The 27452-nt window shown below is 48.3% G+C and overlaps 1 protein-coding gene and 1 long non-coding RNA gene across 5 annotated transcripts in view; one reads left to right on the top strand and one right to left on the bottom strand.

Moving 5' to 3' along the window:
• LOC138452983 (zinc finger protein 436-like) overlaps window positions 1-8800 on the bottom strand; it is a 284744-nt gene extending 275944 nt beyond the window's left edge. For 3 of the 4 annotated variants that reach the window (XM_069605355.1, XM_069605356.1, XM_069605357.1), the window contains exon 1: window positions 6649-8800. In XM_069605355.1, the coding sequence (XP_069461456.1) occupies window positions 6649-6672 (24 nt within the window). In that variant the 5' untranslated portion in view covers window positions 6673-8800. The remainder of the gene's footprint in view (window positions 1-6648) is intronic. The other variant, XM_069605358.1, reaches the window with a different exon arrangement.
• A 1075-nt stretch (window positions 8801-9875) lies between these two features.
• The window catches only part of LOC138452982 (uncharacterized), a 58888-nt gene continuing 41311 nt past the window's right edge, over window positions 9876-27452 (top strand). The window contains exon 1 of the long non-coding RNA XR_011260345.1: window positions 9876-10470. This is a non-coding gene — a long non-coding RNA (uncharacterized lncRNA). The remainder of the gene's footprint in view (window positions 10471-27452) is intronic.

The following is a 27452-nucleotide window of genomic DNA, read 5'->3' as shown; positions in this document are numbered from 1 at the left end:
ACACCCATCCGCTCTACACACTCATCCGTTCGAGATGTTCACCCATTCTAAACACTTATCCAATTTACTTATTCATTTGATTTCCAAACTCATTTGAACTATATAGTTAGCTGTTCTTCCATTCATGCATTCTTCCATTCAGCGTGTTCATCAGTTCCATCTGCTTCATTAATTGTAATTATCTCATCAGTGCCAATCGGTACGTTCACTCCTCATGCATTTTGTCCATTTCAGCAGTTTAACTCTCTTTGCTGTTTCCGTATGATTTATTCTTATTAGCCCTTTTACTGCTTTGATCTACTTTGTTCGTTTAGTTCTGTTTGTCCTTCTAGTTTATATTAGGAGTTATTTAGCTAGCTGTCAATTTCTCAGATCAGGTAGTTTGTTGGATTGGTGTCATTGAGGTGTTGTAAAACTGTTTGGGTTAGTATGGTACGGTTGGTTTTATGGGAAGAGCCATGTTTTCAGCAGTTTGCGGAAGGACGTTAGGTGGATGTGGGGTGGGAGTGAATTCTATAGCGTGGGGGCCAAGGCTGAGAATGATGACCCGCCTAATCTGACAGAGTTTGTCTTCGGTATGACTAGGAGGCCGGCTGCGCTCGATCTTAGGGTTTGTGGGGGGTTGCAGGGTTTTAGTTTGTCGTGAAGATATTGAGGTCCGGTTTTGTGCAGTGCTCGATGGGAGATGCAAAAGGTTTTGAAGGTCACTCTTCGGGCTACTGGAAGCCAGTGCAGCGTTTTAAGGGCTGGGGAGACGTGTTCTCTCGGGCCAAGTGCGAGTAGTAATTTGGCTGCCGCATTTTGTGCTCTTTGGAGTTTATTCAGTTGGTACGCATGGACTCGAGGTATAGGGGGTTTGCATAGTCCAGTCTAGATATAACGATTGATTGGACGGCAGAGAGTCTGTTGGGAAAGGAGAGATACGGACAGATGCGCCTAAGGGTTTTAAGGTGGTAGTGGCAGGACTTTGAGACGTTGTTGACTTGGCGAGAGAGTGTTAGGTCAGAGTCCAGGGTGCATCCAAGATTTTTCACTGATTTGGCGGCGGTCGGTGAGTTGCCCATGTCGGTTGGCCATGGTAGTGGGTGCGGAAGAAGTTCTGTGTTGCCACATATCATGATTTCCGTTTTAGAGGGGTTTAACAGGAGGTGGCTTTGGGTCATCCAGAGTTCTATGTCAAGGAGGCATGAGGCCAGGTCAGGTTGGGAGTTGGGTTTTGAGTTCAGGAGTTTTAGAATTAGTTGAGTGTCGTCGGCATAGTTGTAGCACAGGATGTTGTGTGAGCGAATTATTGGTGGGAGGGTGATCAGGTAGAGATTGAACAGGAGGGCAGATAGGCATGCTCCTTGTGGGACTCCCGTGTCGACTGGTCGGGCTTGGGAGGTATAGCTGGAGAGTATTGTTATTTGGTACCTATGTTTGAGGAAAGTGGTTATCCATTTAAGAGCGGTCCCACGAATTCCTAGGGAGTGGAGGCGGACTAGGAGGATTGAGTGATTGATCGTGTCAAAGGCGGCGGATGGGTCGAGGAAGATTAGAGAGGCGCATCCCGCGGAGTCGGCCGTCATTTTAAGGTCATCCCAGATCGAGGTTAGGGTGGTTTCAGTTCCGTGACGTGCTCTGAAACCTGATTGGGCGTTGTCTAAGAGATTGTTGGCTTCGACAAAGGCATTTAGTTGGGAGTAGGCGGTTCGGTCAATGAGTTTGGCAAGGAACCTGGTGTTTGAGATGGGGCGGTAGTTTTTGGGGTCGAGCGAAGGTTTTTTAACTAGAGGTTTGACGTGAACCGAGGAAAAGGAGGCATTTATGATAGATCTTGCGTGTTCTCCTGCGCAGGTGGAAGCGAAAATGTCTTTAAGGGTTGTGGCTGGGCAAGGGTCCAGCGGCGATCCAGAAGGTTTGCGGGCGGAAAGAAGTTTGAGAAATTGCTCCGGTGATATTGGACTAAAGGATTCGAACGTTGGTTGCGTGGAGGTCGCAGCTGATGGGCTGGCCGGTACGGGGGGAGAATTACCTGGTGGATGTAGGAGAGCTAGTATGGTGGTTAGAGTTTTTGTCCTTTCGATAGCTGTGGTGTAAAAGTAGAGGGAGAGTGAGTCGCACACAGTGATTGCGACGGGGTCGGGACGGTCGTGGTACAAGCTAGATTGGTGAATTCGGAGATTATTTTGTGGAGTTCTTTGCTTGGGTTTTTGCAGTTTAGGATTCGGGTATTGTAGTGGGCTTTTTTTTGCTTTCCGGATTTTGGCCTTGTACTGGTACAGGTGTCGGGCCAAGGTGGCCCTGCTCTCCTGGGTTTTGTTTTTCTGCCATTTGCATTCTAGATATTTGTATTGTTGTTTAGTGGTCTTCAACTCAGGAGTGAACCATCTGGGGAAGAGGCCGCGGCGGGTTGATGGTTTGCAAGTGGGTGTGAGCCGCATCAGAGATGCGTTGAGCCATGAATCAAAGGCCTCAGGGGTTAGTTGGTTGTTGAGACGGCAGGTGAATGGTGGCGTCTGTAGGAGTGCCTCGGCTAGGTCCGGGGCGATTATTAGTTTTTTCCAGCATTTGTGTAGATTCGGAGGTTCAGATACGAGTTCGGTTGAGCGAATGGTGAACGAGAGAATGAAGTGATCGGACCAGATGATAGGGGTGGGGGGCTTTAAATGAATGAGGTTGTTGGAGCTACAAATGGCATCAAGAGTGTGTCCTTTATAGTGAGTCGGGCCGTTTATGTGGGGTTGGAGATTAATTGCGTCTAAACCATCAACCAGGGAGTGTGTCATAGGGTTGGTGGGGATGTCGAGCCATATGTTGAAGTCTCCAAGAAGGGTGAGGTTGGGATGGTTTAGTTGGAGGGTGGCAATAGAGTCGCAGAGGTTGTTTGCGAATTGTCTATCGTAGCCAGGGGGCCTGTAGATTATTAGGAAGCTGTGAGAGAGCGACGGGGAGAGGGATAGTTTAACGAGGAGAGATTCGCAAGACAGAATGGAGGGTTGGTTGTCGATGATTGAGGCGCGGAAGAGAGACTTGAAGACGAATGCTACCCCCTCCTCTGGACGGACGGTTCAGTGGGATGAGGGAGTAGTCGGGGGGGGGGGGGGAAAGGCTTCATTAGCGATTGGGGCGAAGTTGTCAGAGAACCAGGTTTCAGTGATGAAAACTAGGTCTGGTTTGACAGAGGCGAGGAGGTCGAAGATGCAGTGTCTGTTTTTTGCTACGGATCGGGCGTTAAATAGGATGCAGTTCATATCGGCAGGCGAGTTGGTCTCGGTGCTGGAGCGGGAGGGGGGCGGTGGCGGAGAGAGTGGAGGGAGAGGGGTAGGGTGGGTGATGCTAGATGGGAATAGTGGGCGAGCAGAAAATTTGGCAGGCTTCGGGCGGGGTTGGGTGGCTGCGTGCGATAGGATGATTGGATTTGGTTCGGGGGATTTGAAAGAGGGGGGTGGGCGGTTAGGAATTTCAGTTGCAGTTGATGAGAAATCGAGGGAGAGGGGTTTCAGGAAGGGTGAAGCCACGGGGGAAGGAGGTGATTGCGGGAATTAGGTGGTGGGTCGGGACAGGGGAGGCGAAGAGTGCTGAGAGATTGAGGGGGACCAGGTACGTTTCCTCTTTAGTTTCTTTAATGCGATTGGTGTGTGAGAGAGGGTAGGGGGTTCAGAGGGGGAGAGGGAAGCAGCTTCGGTTCTTGCTAGGGCTAGGCGTGCAGTTTTTAGGGAGGGGAAAGGGTGCGGTCGGGGGTGGAAGGTGGCAGGGGTTTGAGGGCAAGGTGGGGGGTGGGTGATTGTAGGGGGGGTGCCAGGTATGATAGTGAGGGGAGCTGGCATGGTTAACATTGACTGGTCGGTGGTGGGGTTCAGAGGAGGAGTGGTCTTAGGGTGATTGGCTCGCCATCGTGCCCCCCTGGCTTGGTGTTTGGAGAGGGGAATGGCAGGGAGTGCGAAGGAGGGTGGGGTGGTTTGGGAAGGGGGGGATGGGAGGGAAGGCAGATCGGAGAGTGGGGGCGGTCCATGGGGGTCGTTTCCGACAGACTCTGGTGGAATGGCGGCACTCATGTTTGGTGCGAGCTTTTAGGTGGATTTAGGAGGGCTTTCCGCTTATAGTTCCAAGTTCAGCGGTTCCAGGTTCAAATTGCTCAGAGACGATACTAGACTATTTGGTGCTTTTCTAGATTCAATTGTAGACAGAGATGATATTAGTCTATTAGGTACTTTCAGGTACACTTCTAAGTTCACCTGTACACAGAGAAGATATTAGGTCTACCACTAGATTTAATTTGAATAGCGGGGGTATTAGCTTATTAGTCACCGTTTTAGATTCTACATTATACAGCAATACTGTTAGTTATACTAATAGGATTAATTAGGGCACACTAGTAGGTGCACTTCTTTCAATTCAACTTTATAGAGGGAGGGTATTAGGCATGAATCTAAATCAGCTTTGTACAGAGAGGTTATTAGGGAGATTAGTCAGTTCGGCCCGGCATGGTCTTATACTATTAGGATGTTGGGCAGACTTCTAAATGCAATTTTCACAGCGCGGCTATTGTGCTCACTTCAAAATTCAACTTTCCACAGAATGGGTATTGGGCACAATTCTAAATTCAACTATGACCGAGATGCTGTTGGGCGCACTTCTAAATTTACAGTGAGGCTAATGGGCACATATCTAATGCAACTTTCCACAGACAGGCTACATTTCTAAAATCAACTTTCCAGAGTGCCTATTGGGAACATTTCTAAATTCACAGAAAGGCTATTGCGCGCTTCTAAATGCAATTTTCACAGACAAGCTACTGTCACACTTCTAAGTGCAACTTTCCACAGATAGGCTATTAAATTCACAGAGAGGCTATTGGGCACACTTCTAAATGCAACAGAGAGGCTATTGGGCACACTTCTAAATGCAACTTTCACATATATAGTACACAGTTTCCAGGAGCAGATATATTTCAGATATAACGAGTTTATAGTAGTGCTGCTTTGTTAGATGAGTGGTTGGGTAGTATGGCGTGAAGTAGTTGCTTCTGACCCTGCCCTTGCCACACTTACTTATTGTCAGCTTCGTGCTTCTCCTGCGGATACCTGCAGATACGAGCTGGAGCCGTCTTTGTAGGAGCCGTCCTTTGCCTCACGGTCCTTAGCCGATGGGCTGCCGGGCAGAGGGCTGCCCTGGGGGTGGGGGGGGTCAGAGATGAGCTGAGTAGAGGATAGCTGGGCCAATCGGGGGGGCATGGGCGGGCACAGGGGAGGGCTGGGAGAGGGAACCAGGAAGCGGGATGGATTGCGAGCGATGCGGGCTAGAGGGACACAATCAGGCCAAAATGGGGGATTTGCACGTTTAAAACACACGGATGGGCTCACCTGCACACCTTCAATAGTTAGGATGCTGTAAAACTCTGCACTGTCTCCACTCCATGTTTAGGTTAGTGTATCTAAATTTCAGTGCCAACCATATTTTGTTATGTTGATAAGATGCATCAATCTAACGAGTGAACTCATGTTATCACACGGCTGCTTTATACCAGCTACCCTGAAAGTGAGATGTCCGAAAACTGCAATATTCCACCTAGTTTTCCCAGTTATCTGCCTGCTGCGCCATCCACTCTGGTTAGTCTCTTTTTTCCTCTTAAATAATGAATACACAAAGCGGACTAGATGTTTACGCAAAATAGTGATCAATACATCCATATAGTCTGTACAGCTACAGATCTACTGCAATACCATACAATGTAGTTAGCCTCCAGAGCTCGCTTTGCTCTACTATTGATTGCATTATATATTAGCACTGGGGAAAGAGAGCTGGCCAATGATGAATCGGCAAGTAGCCACCTGCCTTTCATGCGTCTCTACCCAGCCTTCACTTTATCCATTGGTGTCCCATGCCGGATCTCCACTGGACCGCCACACCTCACCCCCCCTTGTCTGCCCACTCACATGCGCACCTACCGGCCCACCTTCAGTTCCTAAAGTCTACTCTTAGAAAGTTATCCCATACATGGATTTCGGTCCCAGAGGGCGTTCCGACCAAAAAGTGCATGGAGGCCATACAAATGGGAAAATGGTGCTACATAAACGACCACTACAATACAATACACACCAGCCAGGCCCCTAAATCTAACACAGCAACACTGGTTAACAAAGTGTGTAGAGGTGGAGTCTCATCTGAGGATGAAGCGGCAGCTGAATGCTTGCCCTGCCACAGAGAGCGGTTATCCTATGGGTCTACTCCTGCCTCAGCATGGAGTGCATGAGGCACCCCAGAGTCTTCCTCTCACGGGCCGGCCAGCTGAAGGGACCCTTGGTAGGTCTACGCATGTGCCTCACTTCTCCCAGGCAGCGTTCACACTCTCCGTGCTCACTTGGCCTGTTCAATAGTGTCCTCTGTTCACATGTGGGGTTGGGCATTCCAATTGGTGTTGGGTATCAAGTCCCGGTGGTAGCAAATGCACAAATTATAAGACCTTTAAAACCATACTCAATTAAACAATGTACTCACCCATTCCATGAAATCCCAATTACAAAAAATAAAAAGGCTATTTAACTTACAGACGGTCACCCTAGGTGGGACTGTAAGTCTCTTTCAATGGATTTTCCCATAATATACCACTAACTCGCCTTTATAAGGGTCACAGTCTCACACACTGTTTCTCCAACATGTCCTCACCTGCACAGGCAGTCTCTTAGACATGGCTCTGCTGGTTGGTTCCTGTGGTCTTCTAGGAGACAGAGTGCAGAGGGACTTTCTCAGCTTTTCTGCAGGCAGTACGGTCAGACCAGAGTTCTGTTTTGGGCAAAGGTACAGTTCCTCCTTGGACAGCAGTGTGGCTCCTGACAGACTTCCTGGCTAGACAGAAATGAAATGTGTAAATTGTCAGAGGTGGGGAATCCTAGATGGGAACATGTAGATTCCCACCAAAATAGTGACCGCTGAATATTGGCAGAGATGTGGTTCCTGGCTGCCCAGAAGAGAGTTCCTGGCTGGGAATAGGTGGAGTTTCTTACGAGACAGAGGTGTGGTTCCTTGCTGGGAAGAGAGTTCCTGGCTTAGAATAGATGGAGTCTCCCACTAGGCAGAGGAGGGTGCCTGGCTGGGACTAGGTGCGGTTTCCTTTTAGGCTGGGGAGAGCCTCTGGAAGGAAAATGTAATGTTTCCTCTTAAGCAGAGGGGGAGTTCCTGGCTGGGCAGAAGTAGAATTAGGCAGAAGCAGTGTCCTTGGCTTGGTAGATGTAGAGTTTCCTAATGATCAGAGCTGGGGTTTCCTACGAGGCAAAGAGGGGGCCTGGCTGGGCAGAAGGGGAGTGCCTGGCTATGCAGAAGACGATTCCTCGCTGGAGGATGGAAGGTTCCTGGCTGGATGCAGAATGGCAGGTGCAGGTCCTAACTGCTTCGATGCTGGGAGCCTGGCTGGGCAGAAGGAGAGTGCCTGGCTATGCAGAGGACGATTCCTCGCTGGAGGATGCAAGGTTCCTGGCTGGATGCAGAATGGCAGGTGCAGGTCCTAACTGCTCTGATACTGGGAGCCTGGCTGGGCAGAAGGAGAGTGCCTGGCTATGCAGAGGACGATTCCTCGCTGGAGGATGCCAGGTTCCTGGCTGGATGCAGAATGGCAGGTGCAGGTCCTAACTGCTCCGATGCTGGGAGCCTGGCTGGGCAGAAGGGGAGTGCCTGGCTATGCAGAGGACGATAGGTTCCTGGCTGGATGCAGAATGGCAGGTGCAGGTCCTAACTGCTCTGATGCTGGGAGCCTGGCTGGGCAGAAGGGGAGTGCCTGGCTATGCAGAGGATGATAGGTTCCTGGCTGGATGCAGAATGGCAGGTGCAGGTCCTAACTGCTCTGATGCTGGGAGCGTGGCTGGGCAGCTGCAGGCTATTCTCTGGCCTGGGGCAGGGAGGCCTTGGAGGTGGCAGGGGAGGTGGATATCGCTGGGGTGCACTGCCACCACGTGTCGTGCAGTAGTCCTCGCTGGGCTCGGTTTTGGTGGCAGGTAAGATAGATGGGGTGTCTGGCCAGGTCCCCTGGGGGCAAGGGTTGTTTTGCTGCCACTTGTTTTCTGCCCAGGCAGCTCAATAGAGGACTGCTGTGACGTGGGCCCGCTCCTGCTGCCGCTCCACCCTGGGGTCAGTCATGCAGAGGGTGGCATGGCCTGCTTTCCTATGCCACCGCCGGGGAGCAGATGCCCCCTTGGCGACGGTGCAGTGGGCCTCCCGCTGCAGCTGTAGCCTGACAGCAGCCCTCATGCACACAATGGGCTGCCTGGACAGGTCAATAGCCAGAGCTCTGCAGGGGGCCGCCCTCAGGGGCCGTGCAAGGTGGTGGCGGGACAAGGGAGGGGTCCTACAGACGCTAATCATCAGCGCATGCGCAGACCCCTCTACTCAATATCTGGCCCCCACATCAATAGCATCGGACGCACACACGCAGTGTGGGCAGTGCACCGGCCGCTTCATTGCACAATAGTGGAAAGCGATAACTGTGAGCTCTGTGGTGTCAAGCCAAGTGGGGGTATCAGATTCACGTATCCACGAACCAATCCCAGGCCTCCCTGTGGTTGTCATGTAACTAAGCCCTACTGTAACCGCGCCACGAAGCCCCGGGGCTCGCCTTGTGCGCTTTATAAATGTAAATAAATAAATAAGAGAAGACGACTTTGGAGCGCATGCGCGGACACCCTGAAGGAACACAGCACCAGAAATAAAAGAAAGACTTCACCACGGTCGCTCCACGATCTCGCGCGCTGACCGTCCTTCCTGCGCATGCGCAACAGCGCTTCCCTGGGGAGGCAGCGTTAGACATAGAAGAAATACACGAGGCAGCTCCGTGTAAGAATCGGCTAGAGCATTTTTTAGTCACGCAAAATATTTATTTTTCTTGTGGCGTTATATATTACAGTTGACATTTTAGGATGCCCAAAAAGTAACCTTTAAAAAAAAACGGAAAGAGGTGTAAATATAAAAGGAGACTGCGTCTCGCCGGGGAGTTGCTGACTGTTGCTCTACACGGGGCACCCCCCTGGCCGGGAGGAAGAGAGAGACAGGCCCCCCTATGCGGTGTACTTGGTGTAGTACGTTGAGAGTTTCAGTGTGGCCCGGAAGGGGGAGACGGGCTTGTAGAGCTTTAACGGCCGTGGAGATGCCCGAATGCTAGCAGACAGCAGCCGCGAACCCGGGATCCAGCAGCCTCAGCCTCCCACCAGTGTGAAGGCTGGGATTACAGGCGCGCGCCACTGCGCCCGGCGCCAGCAACGGCAGGATTTCAAGGAGTCGAATGTGATGTCACAGCAGCAGTGCCACTTGCCGGAGAATTGTGATAGTGTGTCCTGTGTTTGTTAAACCACTGAAGGGAAAACCCCACATTATATGCAGGAAATGAAGTTTGGGAAGCACAGTCAACATTTAGGGTGGAAGGCTATTCACACACGAAACTATACAGGTCTTATTCCCTGATTGTGATTCAGTGTGTCATTTTGTACAACCTGTGCTGCCCTCCAACCATACTAAATATGGCAACAAACAGCAAGGTTAAACACACTGTTCGCTGTGCACCAGAGTGATGGAGATCAAGGAGGAGAAAATGGTTACTTTTAATTTTTCCTGTTTTCTGACCTCAAGTGAGGTTAAACTTAATTAAAACAAAGCTCAAAAGTTAGAGAGCTGTGTGCAACATTTTCTACACACAGATGTTCATAAAGGGTGAATCCCTGAATTACTGGGAAAACCCCAAGAGCAGAAACATTGTGTCATGCGTCCGGTTACCTGGAGGCTCTGGAATAGGTTTCGATGGGGCCGCCATTAATGGTTCCGTTACGTTTCTCTTAACGTGCTGTTAACGGTGTAGTCTTTCCTTTCTGCACTGTGGTGGCTGGGAGGTTCTTATTCTGCTTCCTGCCAGCATTCCCTGCGTTGCAACCAACTTTACGGCTTGGCTCTGTTGCTTTCGGTTTGCTTACGCTCCTTGTGTCTCTGCTTACCCTTCTCTTCTCCTTTTTTCCCGGCCCTGCTGCCTTGTTTCTACTCCTTCTCCCTGCTCCGTTCCGCCGCACGGATCTTCCGCTCCCGCCATTTCTTCCTTTGCTTTCACAGCTGCGTGCTTCCTTTCGTGGAACCCATCCTGTTACTTTGTGCCCTTCCTGTCAATCGGAGTCTGTTGTATCTACCCTTACCTGAATTACTCAGTATTACTGCTACAAGGCTACACGGAACTCCAACTTCCAGCATCCACCAGAACTGCCTTCATCGCTGACCTTCTGATCCTGTTTCTTCCGGAACGGCTGGCCTCAACCGCAACAACTACTCTTCGTGGGGTTTTATCAGCCTTTGGCTTTTTCCCCATTGCGGATCGGTCTCAGTGACGGGGCTGCACGTGCCACTGTCTTCCAGTGGCCACTGTGGCTTCCCATTGGGGCAGATCAATTCAACAGAAGGACGGAGAAAGGTACGAGTATCGAACCAGACAAGACATCTACAGATCAGACTCCAGCAGTACATGTGAGGAGTCAGAGGAGGGTAGTGGAATAGAGGAATTCGAACAGGTGTGTGGTAATCAGACTCCGGTGTGTGACAGGATCAAAGCGGTTCGTTACACATTGATAGACCTTACCCAGACCTAATAGAATAGACCCTTACAGAATAGACCAGACCTTACCTTACATTGGCCGACCGGTTTCGGTGGCATGTAGAAGTGCAACCACTTTCTTCAAGGCCTATGGTACCAGAGTAGGCACCAAAAACAACTGCTGGGCAGGGGGTGGAGACTTCACCTGTAGTAACCCTTCCTGGTTCTTGGAGTGATTTTTCCCCTCTCATAGTCCTCAAGTGTGTTTAGGGTAACAGATTGTCAAGACCTGAAGGCTCAGATTATGCTTTCTCTCTCCTTTACTTTCTCGAGCAGCAAACATGAACAATCAACAATATAGCACAAAGCATAAAACTACAATCCCCAACGTAGTTTGAGTCTTTGGTAGTTCATGTTGTTATTTGTCCTTTAAAACACGTGACCTTTTTTAACCATTGTCCACAACCAGCCTTATAAACACTGTTCACCATCTTAATTCATCCTCTTTCTTTGCTGCTCTGGCGGCCAGTTAAGTACACTTTTGCATATCAGTGATACATGCATGGAAATGTCTTGTTTGGGATTGGCGGTTTGTTATTGCAGTCGCATCGGAGCGGAGGCAAGTCAGTGAAATCAACGTGTAGATCCTGTGAGTATAACAAAGCCACAGGCTTCAATCAGAACACTCGATGGAGTGACACAGCAGCACCTGCTGGGCACTAAGTGCAAATAACAAAAAGTAATACTTCATGGGCACAGTGCCTGTAAAAACAGTTTTTACAAAACTATCGCCATTAAATACGTTTCAATGAACGCTTTATCTGTGATTAACATTTACGGGTACATGCCCAGGAATCCTGCGATTTGGTTGTCTGTGAGCAATCTCTCACCAGGTAACTATAGAGGATGTCCAGCTCCAGTGTGGAAGGAGGAGCCAAGGCCAGCCAGAAGAGGGTCCAGCCCAGTATGGGGCAGTTCATACAGAAGGCTCTGGGAGTCAGTATGGGACAAGGGTTCCACCAGTTGTCTCTCATGGAGGGCTGGTTAAAGTTGTAACAAAATATGGAAGACCTCAGAGGAGCAGTAGACATGGGAGAGAGAAAGGGGGGGGAGGAGAAAAGAGCCTATAAGGTACGAGAGGCCAATACACCTCCAGGCATGCCACAGAAAGTGAAAAGTAAGAGAAAGGCATTGAGAGCCAGAGCAAAAGAAATCAGGTGGCAGGATGCATCCTCTGAGAGCTCAGATGAGTATGAGGAAGACGACTGGCAGAGTCAGTCCTCTGAAGGGGAAGTGGGGGTGATACCATCCTCCAGTGAAGAGGGGCGTAAAAGAGCTCCAGGCCCTGATATTTTGGAAATTAACTGTAAGCTTGTGCTGGAGAAGCCCAGGAGTGTGCTGTGCTTAAGAGTCCCGCCTTGTCCCGTGCTAAAAACATGGGGAAGGGAGACCCCAGCTATACCATCCTGACTTATCATTTTGAGAACTCTTCTTTCTTTTCTTGTGAACATTATCCCACACTATTTTGTAGCATACCGGTAAGGATTGGCAATAGTTCTTTTATTACATTTATTATTATTTTATTGATATTTGGCTTAGAAAACACCTTTTACCAGTTATGATCGTTATCTTCTACAGATGTTGGCCTTCCAATACAATGTTAAAGAAAAGAGTTTACAGCCATTAAGCGGTCCACGCAGTTTATAAACTTTCAATTTGAACAAACATTTCTTTAAAAAAGTTTATCAAGGCAAATGTTAATGATAATGTTTCCACCTGCGTCAGTAGGGTCCACCACTGGTCAGCCAGTAACGAGGGTTGGTCATTGATGAACTTGCCCAACCATTTTGTCCTCAGTTCTGTGATTGCCGAGCAAAATAGCACTAGGTGCTGCAAGCTTTGCTTGGAGTCCTTTTTGTAAAGACTGGTAGGGGTGTCTGTACTTCTGCTCTCTATATGGTAGAGGAGAGGCACAGAAGACCCCAGCCAAGATTCTATATTACGGTAGCAATGGACGAGCAATCAAGGCCTAGCTTCTCAAGAGGTGATGCGGGCTGGTTCTTAAGTACAGTATAGTCCCCGAACCACCACAAAGGAATGTCCACACACTGTATTACTGAAAACACAGTCTTTATATAATTAATATTCAAAGGTATGTACACGATCACAATAACGCACTTTGTACTCGGAAGTCAATAATGATAAATATATACAATTCTAAAGTGGTACCACTAATGTTATCGAATCTCATTAAAGTGCATCAACTGTACGGTTAAAATGTCACACAGATTAATAACGAGGAAACCAGCAATAGAGATAGGCAGGAACATAAGATGGTTGAAACCATAGGCAGAATGCTGGCCCCGTTACCTAGACACAGTTCTGCGTGGAGATCCCCCCAACTGGGCAACCTGTAAAATAAGGATATATCGCACAAGCGCAGTCCATATGTTCAATAGTCTCACTTCTTCCTATTAAGGTTTTACCCCTCCAATGTACCTGGTGGAGTAGAGTTCTCCGACGATGCGCCGACCGATCCTTCTTCAGTGCCTCCCTTTCAGGCGGGAGCCACGGATCGTCGAGAGGTGTCGGGGAACTTGCTGTTCGGTGTCGGGGAATCGACGGCCCTTCTTGAGTGCCCTACCTTTAAGGCAGGAGTCACGGGTCGTCGAACGTCCGACGGTGAACAGGGTGAACTACGACAGGGAAGTGGTAGCTTCGTTCCTAGCGGTGTTCGTCGACGACAGAGCGTTGGCGTCCTGCAAGGAAGAGACGTGCGGGGCATCTCGGTGACGATAGTTCTGGACCGCAAAGAGATGATGAAGAACTGTGGCCCAGCAAGGGCGTCGAGTCGTCGGCGTCTCTGTGGTCTTTGGGTGGCGGGAAACCCACCGGTGGATGCCCCTCGGCGCGTCAACGGTTGGGCCTTCTCCAGTGGGAGACAAGCGGGTGACGATGCAGACGAGAGCGTCCAATGATCAATGGAAGTTCTTAGGCAAACGGGAGCACGGCAGCTCCGGTCGGCGACGGCGGTCGTCGACAGTGGCGGACAACAGTCCGAGTGCTTCTCCTTGGAGTTCCGCGGCAGTCCCCGTATCGGGTCGGCAGCCTGTCGAAGGTCTGTCTACCAGGGAGCGTTGGCAAAGATCAGCTGTGCACGATGGTCCCTCGTAGCTCGGGAAGAGGGCGCCTTACCAGGTCCTCTCTAGGTCAGTCCTTGGAAACACAGCAGCTTTCAGATTGAGAGGGAGAGCCACAGCACTCCTTCTCGTCCAGCGGGGTTTCAAGGTCAAGCGTCAGTTACTCGTCGTAGTGGACTTCAGCTTCTGAACATGGTTCCTAGCAGTGAGAGGTCCCCAGATATACTGTTGATCTCCCATTCATTCCGCTGGGTCACACTCAAGCATCCAATCACGACTACGGGCATTCATGTAGGCAGGCAGCCAATCAGGCACACAAGCTATTCAGGCCATTCACTTCTCTCCAGACACTCACAACAAGTTATGTGTATTGGGACAAGTACCCAGCCATTCAACACTCCAAGCTGCATTCATACCGGTTTCGGGCAGGGTTGTCTCAGTCATTGTGTCAACCACCAGATACTAGACACCCACAACACAGAATGCATATTCGTCACACACTCTATTCACCCAGGTCCCACCCACAGGTGGTACCCACAACATACATCACCGGGAAGGCTCCAGCTAGTCTGGCCGGGCCTTCACAACAACACCATATATGGCATTTTCACCCAACAGCCAGTCAGGGGGAAGGGACAGAGTCAGGGCTTCCCAGGACTTTGGGAAAACAAGGTAATGGGTAATAGAAAGCAAGAGGCCACAGGGGCCATCTTGTTTTCCATCAGGAATCAACTGATCCCAATGGCAGGGCCTGGACATCCCAAAATGGAGGATACTGCGCGCACCTGTCAAATTCAGCATGGAGCTGCCACCAGCCCATACCCTGCTCTGCGGGCCACCCACAGGTGCCCAAAAACATACACGAGGGGCACAGGGTTGTACACCCACCCATGGGTGCCATAAGGGTATCCCACGGGTCCGTTCACCAAACCAAAAGAAAGCTGCACCGCCAGGAGTCCCACATGAACTCCTGCGCGGAAAACACGACAGAACACACGATAAAAAGCAGTAAAGGACAAGGATACGGAGGCCCTGTTCCTCCGATGCATTTCCAGCATCACACTTTTGTGTGCACGGTCTGCAGCAGAGTTCAGGTTCATTCCTCACTGACCTGACACCCAAGATCTCTTTGGTGGGAAATAGGTTTAATCTGAAATGCAAGAACTGCACACGGAAGTGTGGGCTTGGAAATTTTAGCAAGTACTTTGGAGGTGAGTTAAGTGAACAGGCTTCAAAGAGGGATTTCCCATAACACTTAAATTCTGACCTGTCTTGCTGTGTCCTGATCAAATCTTGGTTCCATAGCTTGCCTTTCACGCTAGTGGGGTTAGTTATTAGTATATCTTCTGAGGTGTCTAGACTCTCAAGGATTGCAATACTGATAAGTTTCCATTCACGCAGCGTAGCCTCTGAGCCTTCCCACAGGGCTGCTTGCAACAATGTAAAACCCAGTGGCGGCGTAGGTGGGATACATTTCCAAAACAAGGTCAACGATTTCCAGACCACCATTGCATACATGGAGATTAGGCCCAGCTCCATTCTTTTGGCCTGGATAGGTGTGCTTCTCGGCAAACATAGGACCTTCTTCCAGAATAGACCCTCCAGTATAGACCATACTGTAGCCGGGAGAGCGAAGAATGCTTTAACTCCGTACGTAAGAATAGGAACCACCTCCATACGGTAGTATGACCAAATTGGGCAGATTGAGAATTTACAGTACTTAAAAAAAATTATCCTAGTCTGTGCCTAGCCTGTGCCGCTAAATTCTTGGCTTTACTTGGGAGGATGGCATCTCTTGGAGCGTCGTTATTACTGACGTTTAAGGACATTCCCAGGTAAGTCAGTGAGCTTACCTTTGTAAGCTTCTCGCCATTCAGAAACCAGGATCCTTTGCTTCCGCCTCTGCCCCCGTTGTTTCCATTACTAGTCTTTGGGACTTCTTGGCATTGATTTTAAGGCCGTTATCCCTAACGTAGATTTAAAGGGCGTCCAATTGTCTTTGCAGACCGATCAGAGTTTGATCCACGAGGACGAGATCGTCTGTGTACAAAAGTCTGTCAAGTAGCTCTCCAGCTAGTTTTGGTGCAAAGCTCCTTGCTGTGTTCAAGGTGTTACGAACGTCCAATATGAAAAGGTTAAATAATGCTGGGGCTAAGGAGCATCCTTGTTTCAAGCCATCCAATCTAACTCTTAAGGAGGTCGCAGTGTAAACGTCTTTCATGGCTTCCAGTAGATCTTCAGGGCATTTCCATTCTTCGAGCTTCGACTAGAGTTTTGTACTATTGATAGTGTCGAAAGGTTGGGCCAGGTCTATGAATGCCAGATAGAATTTGGAGGCTTTCTTCCCCTTGATGCGTCCCTTTAAGATGTTGATCAGGAAGACGTTCAGGGCAGTGCCCACTCCTTTAACAAATCCAGACTGCCTTATGTCGTAGATCCCAAAAGTTGTGCTCCATTTTGCGAGGCCCTGCAAGATAAGTGCCACGAAGATCTTGCCTGCAACGTCCAGCATTGCTATGGGCCTGTAGTTTGCAGGATCTGACCTGTCCCCCTTTTTGAAGATAGGTACTATAATTGAGGCTGTCCACGAGGGCAGAACTTTCTTCGCCTTTTTGATGTGGTCGAATAGAGTTCACAAGAATGATGCCCACAGCTCCGATCTTTCTTGAGCATTGCGTTCGACATCCCATCTTGTCCTGGGGCCCTTGAGTTGCTTGCTTTGTGGATCAAGGTAAGAATGTCGTTTCTTGTGGTCTCGAAGATCCATCCTTCGAGCCGTGGTGTTCGAATTTCACGCAGTGCCAGCTCCTTGGTTTGAAACAAGGAAGCAAAATCATCAACCCAGGCGCTGGCCGAAACTGTGTTGGTCAGTAGGGCCTCCTGGTGAGCTCTCAATCCATTGATCATCTGCCATATTTCTCTCATGTTTGTAGATGCAATGCTCCTGAGCATTATTTTGGAGTCTTGCACCAGCAATTCGTATTTCCGTGATCTAATCCAGTTAAGGTGGTTTTGTTTTAGTTCCTTGCTAGTAGCTGCTGTGTCGATTGAATTCAGCTTTTTTAGTTGTCTCACGTTTGAGTTGAGGATCTTTTTCCTCTTTGCCACAAGTTTATCGTATGTGTGCAATGGTGAGAATGGGCTTTTCTGGCCGCTGTTGCGGTATTCCGCAAAATCATCTAACATTAGCTTGGGGTAGTCCAAGGCATGCTCACTTGGAACATCCTGGTCTTCGTTCTTTTGGATTCTAAGTCTATTGATCAGCAATTCAATTCTGTCAGAGTAGATGATTCATAGATTTCTCCCCAGGGCGACTCACAATCCAGTGAGGTAGTTTTCAGTCAACCTCTCGTTCATGGCCGTACACTTTAGCTTTAGTATGTTGTGGTCGCTTTGCCAGGTTTCCAGAACTTCAAAATCTTTCACGTATTTCTGCATGTTGCATGTGACGAAAATGTAGTCAAGGATCTTGCCTCCCAGACCATTTTCCATGCTACTTTAGCTGGAGAGTCGCTCTTGGTGTTTCCATTCAGTATATCAATGTTTCTCAGGAGCAAGTCCTCCCCCCCATGTCAGGGCTCTAGATTCAGCCTCTGTCGCTGCTGTGTTTGTTTTCTTAATGAGGCTTTTATTATAATCAAAATAATCGATGTTTAGATTGCCACAAAGGATTATGTGAGAGTCAAACCATGTTTCTCATGCTCCTTCCAGAAGTCCATCATTGTAGATGAAAATAAAGCTGCCTCTGGCACTGATGTGTTCCAATGGAGGTTGAATACTATCATTGTTTTTGGTTTAGTTAGCACAGACCTACCGACCTGGATAGTAAGTACCTGAATGAAAGGGCTGTGATTCTCCAAGGTAAGTACTTACCAGTTAGCTACATGCTTCAATGCTATCAATAAGCCAGACATAGGTCGACCCTTCAACCCCTTCACTGCCAGGTTAAGGTAGACCGTGTATCCTGGCAGGATAGGTGCACATCCATGTTTCCTGTAAACAAATCTTGTTGTAAGAGTCTAGTACTAACGCTAGTACTAAATCCCCCTGACTAAACAGCAGGAAACCTCCCATGTTCCAGCTTCCGCCGACGAGGTCTTGGAGTGATTTTTCCCTGGACTGTTATGATCTACTAGATTCGGGTGCCAGGGCCTCAGCCAACCAACACCAGTTATCTTCGTCAGTCAAGATCCTCTTAGGTGCTTTGTGGGAGAGGCTACTGGATCTTGTCTGGAAACTCTCGACCATGATGGTGACGGATAAGTCACGTTTGTTCAAACGCACCCCTGGAGGAGTGTTGTGGAGAGGTTTTGTCTGAGACTGCCTTTCCAGTTCCACGAGCACTGATCTTCTTCCAACAGCGTCCAAGGTTGGGGCTCCCAGTCTTCATTTTCCTCTCTCTTGTCCAGGGTCTCGTTTACGGTTAGCTCTCTCAAGTCAAAACCCATCCTTACTAGATGCAATGCCTCGTCTAGTAGTTGTTTTTTTTATGAAGATTGAGGGCAGGTGAATAATCACCATGTCCAGGTGATTCTCTTTGTGGAAGTTGATCATTGTCAGGTCGTTGGTTGTGATCAGACTAAGCAATGGAATATGGTGGAGCAGTCTCAACAAAAGGAAGGACCCCTTTGTGCACTATTCTTAGGGATTTTCAGTTATAGCGAGGTGCCGGTTTCCTAGGGTCTTTCTTTTGTGTGTGTTGTCTAATCCGAAAAATGTTCCACCTTGACATAGGGCCTTTCTTTTTTGTTCCATGGTTTTGAGGGCTATTGTGTCACTGTTTGGGAGGCCAGCCGGCTTCCCCCTTTCTTCTTTTCTCGGGATTTGTCGTCGTCTAGTGACTGTCCTATCTCTTATTTTTTCGATGTGATCAAAGCTAGGTAAGGTTGACATGTTTTTCCCAAGAAATGACGTATGGTCTAGTTTCTCTTCCTCAGTGACTGATTCAAGATCAAAGAGTTTGGACACCAGACCAGAGGACTTTGTATTTTCCAAGCTGGGGGTAATCATTTTAGAGCTCCGATCAGCCATCAGGTACCGCTTTCTTTTTGATTTCATATTTATAAAGGACTGGCCCGGTTTGCCAGAAGAATTCACCAGTTCATCCCTTTCTGAGTTCCTGGATTTGCAATATTTGTGTCGTAGTAAGCCATCCCTAGGTGGAGCAGCTGGTGTATGATTGTATAGTCTGGAGTGGTCAGAAAAGCTTTCTATTTCGGATTGGTAGCCATTGTTCGAGTCCACATTATGTACTTCCACCAGGTGGTGGCCGGTGCTTGTAGCTTGTTGTATTTGATCTCGAGCACGATAGGTGATAGGACTGGTGTCCTCTTCGACTTCTTCGTTGTCCGACATTGTGTAAGTAGATAGATCCAGTAAACCATCCTCTATTACCTCTCCATTTGAAGGCGATGGGGGCAGGCGGGCGGTGGCCTGATGAGAGTTTGTTGGCCACAGCGTCAGTACCCGTCTTCCTATGCTTTTTGGAGGGTTCCTTGTCAGATGTTAAGTGGCCCGTAAGGGCATGTAGAGTTAGATTTCTAACAAACGATTTGCTTTCGTTAGATATTGGCTTAGGTGGAGCTTTGGTGTTTTTTACTTTTTAGATGTTTCGTCTTTTGTTTGTGCTTTCCTTCCCAGCGTGAGCCTCTTCCGTTCAGTGGCTCTGATAGATGTTAAGGTAGGTTTCACTGAACTTTCTTCTTAGTAAATATGTCATATTTTTTTGAGGATGTAGTTACCTCGTTGAGAGAAGGTCCAATGTGGTCCAAAACAGGTGACATAGTGGCGGCGCCAGATGGCTCGAGGTCCACAGCCATCCCGCTGAGTTCGTCAGGTTCTACCTCAATAACACTCTCCTTTTTGCCCTGGGCCATTGTTACCTCGATGTCATCATTTCCTTCCAGAGATTCCTTGTCAAGCGGAGTTGCAATCATTTTCGAATGACTCGTCAGGCTGTCTCGGCGGCCTCTGGGAGTTTTGTTCTCCCTCATCAAAGTCCTTTGGGTGTTGTTGGTCTCCAGGTCAGATAAGAGGGATGGACTCTTAACCGGAACTGTTCGTGGCCTGGCTGATAGATCTAGGTTGGTGTTCCTGTTTATTTGTTATGATATGATATAGCATTTATAACACGCCTATACACAAGTGTTTCAAGGCGCAACGAGGCAAGGGGGGGGAATAAAGGGGGACGGACAACGATCCTACTAGGCCAGGAGTCATTCGGATTGCGCAAGTGCATGGGAAGGGAGGAAAGGAAAGTGCAGTACATGGGAATAGATAATAACAATAAGTAAAATAACGGCCAGGATGTGGCAAGTGCATGGGTAAGTGCTGACGTCAGCTATCAGGGTCTGGTAGGGGGACTGTAGGGATACAGAACAGTCCCCAAGTGCGAGGGATGCCAGGTGGGCAGTGCAGGTGTGTGATGCTGGTGGGAGAGGGACCTGGGCCCGGGATCAGAGGGTGTCCAGGTAGCCAGTGCAGTACCGGTTTCAGCCAGGAAGTCAGCAGAGGAGAGGAGGAGAGAAAGCAGAAGCAAAGAGAAAGGTTTTGTGGTGTTTCCAGAACCGGAGATGGTTCTCCTCAAGTTTAAGGGAAGCAGGAAGGCACCAGCTGAGTAAAGAGATCTACCACTAACTCGTTGCTTGGAGAAGCGACTGACCCCGAGGGAGTTGGAGGCAGATGAGCGAAGAGCTCAAGAAGGAAGATATTTAGGAAGAGCGCGTTGAAGGTATTGAGGCCCCAGGCCCCAGAAGGCCTTGTGGAGGTTGCAGAGGATTTTGAACTTAATCCTCACAGACACTGAGAGCCAGTGCAGAGATTTCAGTCCTGGAGAGATAGGATCCCTGGGCTTGAGGCCAAGGACAAGTCTTGCAGTCCTGTTCTGGATGAGTTGCAGAGGGCGGAGAGTAGAAGCAGGCAGATTTAGACAGAGGCTGTTGCAATAGTCGAGCCTAGAGAGAACCAGAGCTTTGGAGACAGTGAGCCTCTGGGGGAAGGAGAGGAAAGGAAGAATACCTCTGGGGAGGTGCAGCTGGTAGTGTGACTTCTTGGAGACATTAGAGATGTGAGGAGAGAAGGAGATTGTGGAGTCGAAGATGACCCTAAGGTTTTTGGCTTTGCAGGTGGGAACGGGAAGAGGACCAAGAGAGGCCGGCCAGAGAGCAATAGGAAAGCAGGGAGAGGGTGTGCCGATGAGGAGAATCTCAGTCTTACTGGCATTAAGGCAGAGGTCATTGGCGGCACACCACTCCTGGATAGCAGACAGACAGTCAGAGATGAGGGAAGGAGAGGAGGAGGCAGAGGGTAGCCTGAAAATGAGCTTGGTATCATCCGCATAGCACTGAAAGTTGGGGCGGAGAGCAGAGACGCAGTGGGCAAGGAGTGCCAGGTATTGGATGAACAGCCAGGGAGAGACATTAGACCCCTGGGGGATACCACAGGTAGAGAAAAGGTAGCGGAGAGGAACGACCCAATTTAGACCTGGGAGGGTCTTTCGAGGTCCAGAGTTGAGTAGAGATATTTTTAATCAGCGTTTGTCTTTTTCTACAATGATAGGGTCGAGGATGCTATATAATATGTTCGTGGTCTGCATCGCGTTGCTGTCCAAATTCTTCTGCAAGGCTGTCAAAAAGCCTTCCACGAATAATATTTTTAATGTAACATTGCTAGAACCATGGTGTTGTCCTTTAATTGATCACTCAGGCCTTCGTAAAGTTTCATGAAAGGAGCCATTGTGATTGTTAGGGCCGCGATCATGTTTGCATCTAGGCCTTGCGTAGTCCCTTTGTTGGCTCTTCGTAGGCTCTTTGTCCTCAGTGAAGTCACAAGACCTGTCCACGTAGTTTATGGACAGCCTTGGTCTTTAATTTGAAGTCTTGTGAATACTTCTCTGAGGTGAAGCAACTGTAAAGTTTCTATTGTCCCAGCTATGCAACCTAGCGTCAAGTGGGCATCTTTCTTCTTGAGTTGCAGTGTAGGGCATTTGCAACTCAGTAATGCAGTACCAATGATTTCCAGAGGGGGCAGGATGGGTTTCTTTTGTTGACTTCAGTGCCTGGATCCCCTTGGAGATGCAGCTAGCTTCCCTGGACGACTGATGAAGGTCTTGAATAAGGGTTCCAGACTCTACATTTCTCATGCTTTCAAGCATTGCAGTCTGACACATCACCCCTCTCCTCCATTTGGTAGTTTAACTGTATTGATGAGGTTGTGCATTTTTATGTGATGTTTGAGCTGATTTCAAGGTTGGATTTTTGATAAAAGAACCTTTGATTGGCCAACATGTTTCTTGAGGTCAGCCCAGTAGGATGCCAGATTGACTTTGATGCGAAAGTGTTGGAGTTGAGTGGCCTGTCGCCTTTTATAGGCCTTAGTTGTTTTTTTTAAACCAGCCTGTCTAGAGGTTCCAGTGCTGGTTTGTTGGGCTTCTTCCTTTGCTCTTCTCGGTCACGTGGAAGGAGCGACAGTGGGAACTGTCCAGCCTTTGGGAAGCTAGAGTTTGGTTTTTTAGTGGTAGCCACTAGCTTGCATAAGGTGTTGGGTGTCGTCATAGGAGGCTCTTCACCACTAGATCCTAATAAGATTGATGCTTCTCTCTGCCTGTGAGAACTGCGTTCACTTGCAATGGGCCGGAAGGGTAGTAGGGTACTTTTCTCTGCGGTCGATAGGACAGAGGTGGTGTCACTTGCTCCAGCGGCTGATTGGGAGGAGGCAAGCCAAGGAAGTACTGGCAAATGATTCTTATCCGTCAAAACCTCAGAAGGCTGAGACGGAGAAGCTGGGGGCTTAAAGGGCTTCATCGGTTTGTTGTTTTCCCGAGAATGGGAGGTGTCCTGACCTTCAAGGGACCACAAAGTCTGTTGTGGGTTGTAAGACATAAATTGTTAGCAGAAACAACCGCTACCTCAGCACCTTTGTTGTTGTCGATAGGTTCCTGTGAGGCTGTAAGGTCTGTGCTGTTTTGGGGACTAGACGAGATGTTAGAGGAATCACAGGTGAGTGGGTAGGTGCACTCCTTCTGCTCTGCCACAGGTGTCTGTTCTTAAAGAGGCCTCCTTTAAATTGTCTTTATATTGTCTATATATTGCCCTGTGCTAGCGATAACCTCCACCTCGATGTTAAATGGGCAAGGGTTGTGTCTGTCTTTACTGTTGCCACCGTTAGTTCCTTATGGTGTTAGGTGTGGGATCTGACTCAATTGAAACAAATTGGGGAACCCCACAATTTCAAAAACGTAGTCATCAACCTTCTAACCCCTCTGTTGCCATGAGAGAATCGATAGGTTTCGATATCTCTAGCAGTAGGGAAACTGTCATCCCCCCTGGGAAGAGAGGAATGATTCCTACCAATCTGGTTTTGATACGCCCACCGGGGTGTTACATAAGGTTAACACCAAAATCTGGGCTATCGTGGAGGTTTGGTATAGATGTTTTAGCAGGCATCATTGGTCCCGAATTCCGGGGAGACGTAAAGGTTCTCTTATAGAATCATGGTGAAATCCCATTTGAAGTACATTGTGGGGATCAAATTGCTCAAGGAATTTGGAGAGCGTGCTGTTCCCTCAGTTTAAAGAAAGTGAACCAGACGAAACAGAAAGAGGTTTATTAGGCTTTGGGGTAGCTGATAAACCCTCTAAAATCGAAGAAAAGCAGGGAGAAGAGCCTACCATCTATCGCGACCTTACCTTTGCCCAGCGAAATGACCCACCTCTCGCCAAAGCTTTTCTACAAGCCATTCCAGAAGGAGAAGCTATAGAGAAAGGGAGCCCTTTTTTCTTCTTAAAGCAGGGATTGTTGTACAGAAGGGAGGCATCTATAGAAGGATTAATAAAGCACAGTTGGTAATCCCCAAGACCCACCAAAAGGTTGTACTGGAGATTGCACATTCCCATTTTACCGGGGGCAACTAAGGACAATCCAAAACCTAAGCACATATTAGTGGGAAGATTTACTGGCCAGGTATCCATGCCGATATAAAGACCTTTATCCAGACATGTAAAATATGTCAAACAAAAGCACACCCATCCTATCATAGAAGTCACTTTTTTAAGTATCTGGAGGGACATTATTGGACCACTAGAAAAATCTAGACTAGGCAATAAATACGTCCTTGTTATAGTTGAGTGTGCAACTAGATACCCCAAAGCATTCCCAATGCGAAATAATACCACACATCAAATCTTTAAACACTGCCTACCGTATTTTCCCAGGGTCGGCTTTCCCAAAGAAATATTATCCGATCAAGATTCAAATTTTAAGAGCAAGCTTATGGCAGAAGTCCCAAAGAGCTACTCCCTATACCACCTTACGAACTACTGTGTACTATCCCCAAATCGATGTCTTGGTAGAAAAATTCAACAAAACCCTGAAATCAATTCTGGGAAACTTGGTAAACAAGGACGGGAAAGACTGGGACCGAATGATCCCGTGGGCACTATTTGCAGTTAGGAAAACCCCACATGCCTCTAAGGGATTTCTCCCTTTGAACTACTTTACAGCAGAGAGCCGGGAGATGTCCTGGACATACTCCGGGAAACCTGGGAAGAATGAGAAGAGGCACCCATTCCCATCTCACAAACCGCTACCCGGATGCGAGAACATATGAGACTCGTTTGAGATCTAGTCTGCACTCACATGGAAAAAGCCCAGAGCCAACAAAAATCCAATTACGATAAGAAAGTAAGCTTAAGATCGTTTTCCATAGGACAGAAAGTATTGGTCCTATTACCCACCTCAGAAAACAACCTTGTTTCTAAGTGGCATGGGCCCTTTGAAATATTAGAACGAGCGGGAACCTGCACTTATAAAGTAGCCCAACCGGACAGAAAACAAAGTTACATTTATATCAGGTCAATCACTTAAAAGAGTAGAAAGAGAACCCGTCAGCCACCCATGCCAAGTACTATCTTGTTTGGTTCCAGAAGATATAGACAACTTTAAACTTATTTCTCCAGAACTATCTATTCAACAACGAGAAGATCTAAAAGATGTATTTACATCATTCCCTGATGTATTTTCAGAAAAACCAGGAAGAATCACTCAAGGGAAAAGTGGTTAATTTAAAACCGTATAGACTCCCGGAGGCCCGTAAACAGATAGTGGTTGAGGAAGTAAACAAAATGTTGCAAGCAAATATTATCGAGCGTTCTTCGAGTCCATGGTCATCCCCTATCGTATTAGTCACTTAAGATTTCCATCAAGTTAATGCAATTTCCGACTTCGATGCCTATACCATGCCACGCATCTATGACTTAATTGATAAACTCAGAGCGGCCACCTTAGGTCTATCCACCCTAGACTTAACAAAAGGGTACTGGCAGGTCCCAGCATATGGGCCAGTATATGGGCCAGATGGGCCAGATAAGGAAAAGACAGCGTTTTCAAAGCCTCTAGGACTGTTTCAATTCAAAGTCCTCCCTATCGGCTTACACGGTGCACCAGCCACTTTCCAGCACCTAATGGATCAGATCTTACGCCCCTATTCCGATTTCTGCAGAGCTGCAGAGCTTATATTGAAGATATTGTCATTTATAGTAAAAACTGAGAAGACCGCCTTTTCCATCTTCATACTATTATGAGAGTGCTCAGAGAGGTCGGCCAAACTGCTAATCCATCCAAATGCTGACCGGCCCAGTCCGCCGGGAAATATCTCAGCTTCTTTTTAGGGAATGGGAATGTACAGCCCAAACATGAGAAAGTGAAAGCCGTCCTAGATACACCCACACCTAAATCTAGAAGGGATCTTAGAGCCTTTCTAGGGTTAATAGGACATTACCGTAGGTTTATCCCAAACATTTTGGACAAAACAGCTAGACTAACAGATAAACTCAAGAACGCCGAACCCCAGAAATTTCATTGGTCTGACGAGGATGATATATGTTGTAACACCTTAAAGCAAACCCTGTGCCAGAACCCGATCCTGAAGGTAGTAGATCTCTCTAAGGATTTCATATTGGAAACGGACACCTCCCTCACAGGGCTAGGAGCAAGTCCTATCTTATTTACTAGACGCAAACTGTTTCCACATGAAATAAATTACTCTGTGCTGGAATTAAAGGCCCTGGCCTTAAAGTGGGCCATTATCCACCTTATATACTACCTTTTGGGAAGAAAGTTCACATTAGTCACCGACCATTCTCCACTAGTTTGGATTAGCCAACACTAAGACTCTGACACATGTGTCATACAATGATTTCTAGACCAGCAGCCCTACTGCTTCACAGTGGGACACCGGAAGGGTAAAGGCCAGGGGAATGTAGATTTCCTTATCCAGTTCCTCTGTGCAGCAGATGCGGTTACATCGCATGGGGTCTTGGTATGTGAGAAACCTGAAGGTGTCTCTCCCACTAGTCCCGGGAGATCTGTCATCCAGGTTGCCAGTACACAGCCATCGCTATTGGATCCAGTTCCTGGGGATGGACCGGTGAGGGAGGATCACCTGGATGGGGGCCTTCAGGGAGTGGAATTGGGACACCGAAGGTTGAGATGCAGTGCCCCCCTCCTTGTAACCCCTTTTACCGATCCTACCCCGTAGGATATTCAGAAGCTTTACCCCCCTTTTCTGACACAAACACTTTCTTACATTGTGAAAGACAACAGAATAACACCAGAGCCAATTACCTGACATGTCCCAATACAAGGGTCAGGCAGAGTCAGGCAATTGATCACATACACACACCTGACAGCCCTTTCCTTTCCTCACAGGGATAAAAGGCGGAGCACAAGAGCACACTCTGAGCAAGTGCAAACGCACAAGGAAGCAGCTATTCCTGGACGGGAGTTCAAATGGAGGAGAAAAGTGGCGAGACCTGGAAGGACGACGAGGAGGAAATTGCCATTGCCCTTTTCAACTCAGACCTGCGAAGCCTCCGAAAGGAGAATCATAAGACCGGGAAGTCCAGATGGCGTGTGGTGTATCAGATGTCAACGCTGCCCGGAGCCCTCCCGCACTGATAATCAAGGTGGGGAGACCCGCTTGCTACCGTGGTACCATCCTTGACTCCAGAGGCAAGAAACGCCAGCAGGTTCAGCACAGCCTGTGAGTCAGAGAGAGCTGATAGCAAACTGGACTGTGTTGAGCCCAAGGTTGCGTGAGGAGTCAGAGAGGTCATACAAGGGTCGAGTCAAACCAATTGTACAATAGAAAGTCTCTGACACGTTGACAAGAAGGAAAGTAAAGGGAAATTAATCCTGCATTGTAATAAAGCAAGGTGAACTGTGTATTTGACAAATGTGAATGTTACGCTCACCTGGCTCCCACAGGGGTGTCGAGCGGAACTGGACAGCCACAGTCTCCACCAGCGTGATGCGTAGTGCAGATATGACTGACTGGACTGGCCCACCTAGCTTCGTCTGCTTGACCCGTAGAAGTAGTCTCCTAAAGATGGGGAAAGGGAATTAGCCACCTGTGGATTTGAGTAGTAACACCTCACTGCGTCCCCACTTATCACTTCTGACATTCCCTTTCACAAAGCTCACCTTATAGTTTTGTATGATGAGCTCTCCATCCTGTGAAGAATGCAGGGGCGCGTTGATGGCCAGTTACTTCACTGGCTTGAGGGTATTGGAAGAGTTCTGGACAAATCTTGGCTCCAAACCTCCGGGCGAAAGGCCGTAAGTATTTAGTTCTAAAGAGTTCAAAATGTCTGAATAATCACTCTTGTCCAATTCCTTGTTTCTTTTGCAGCTTAGACCCAAAAGATGATCGTCTTGTGGCAGCTGAAAGCGTTCAGGTAAGAGTCTGTGTTTTGTAACACTGTCCGGTAAATGATGCCA

This window comes from Ambystoma mexicanum, chromosome 4p (genome assembly GCF_040938575.1).
Source record: "Ambystoma mexicanum isolate Mex_15411 chromosome 4p, UKY_AmexF1_1, whole genome shotgun sequence".
Lineage (NCBI taxonomy): Eukaryota > Metazoa > Chordata > Amphibia > Caudata > Ambystomatidae > Ambystoma > Ambystoma mexicanum.
This window is presented reverse-complemented; position numbering and strand designations above follow the sequence as displayed.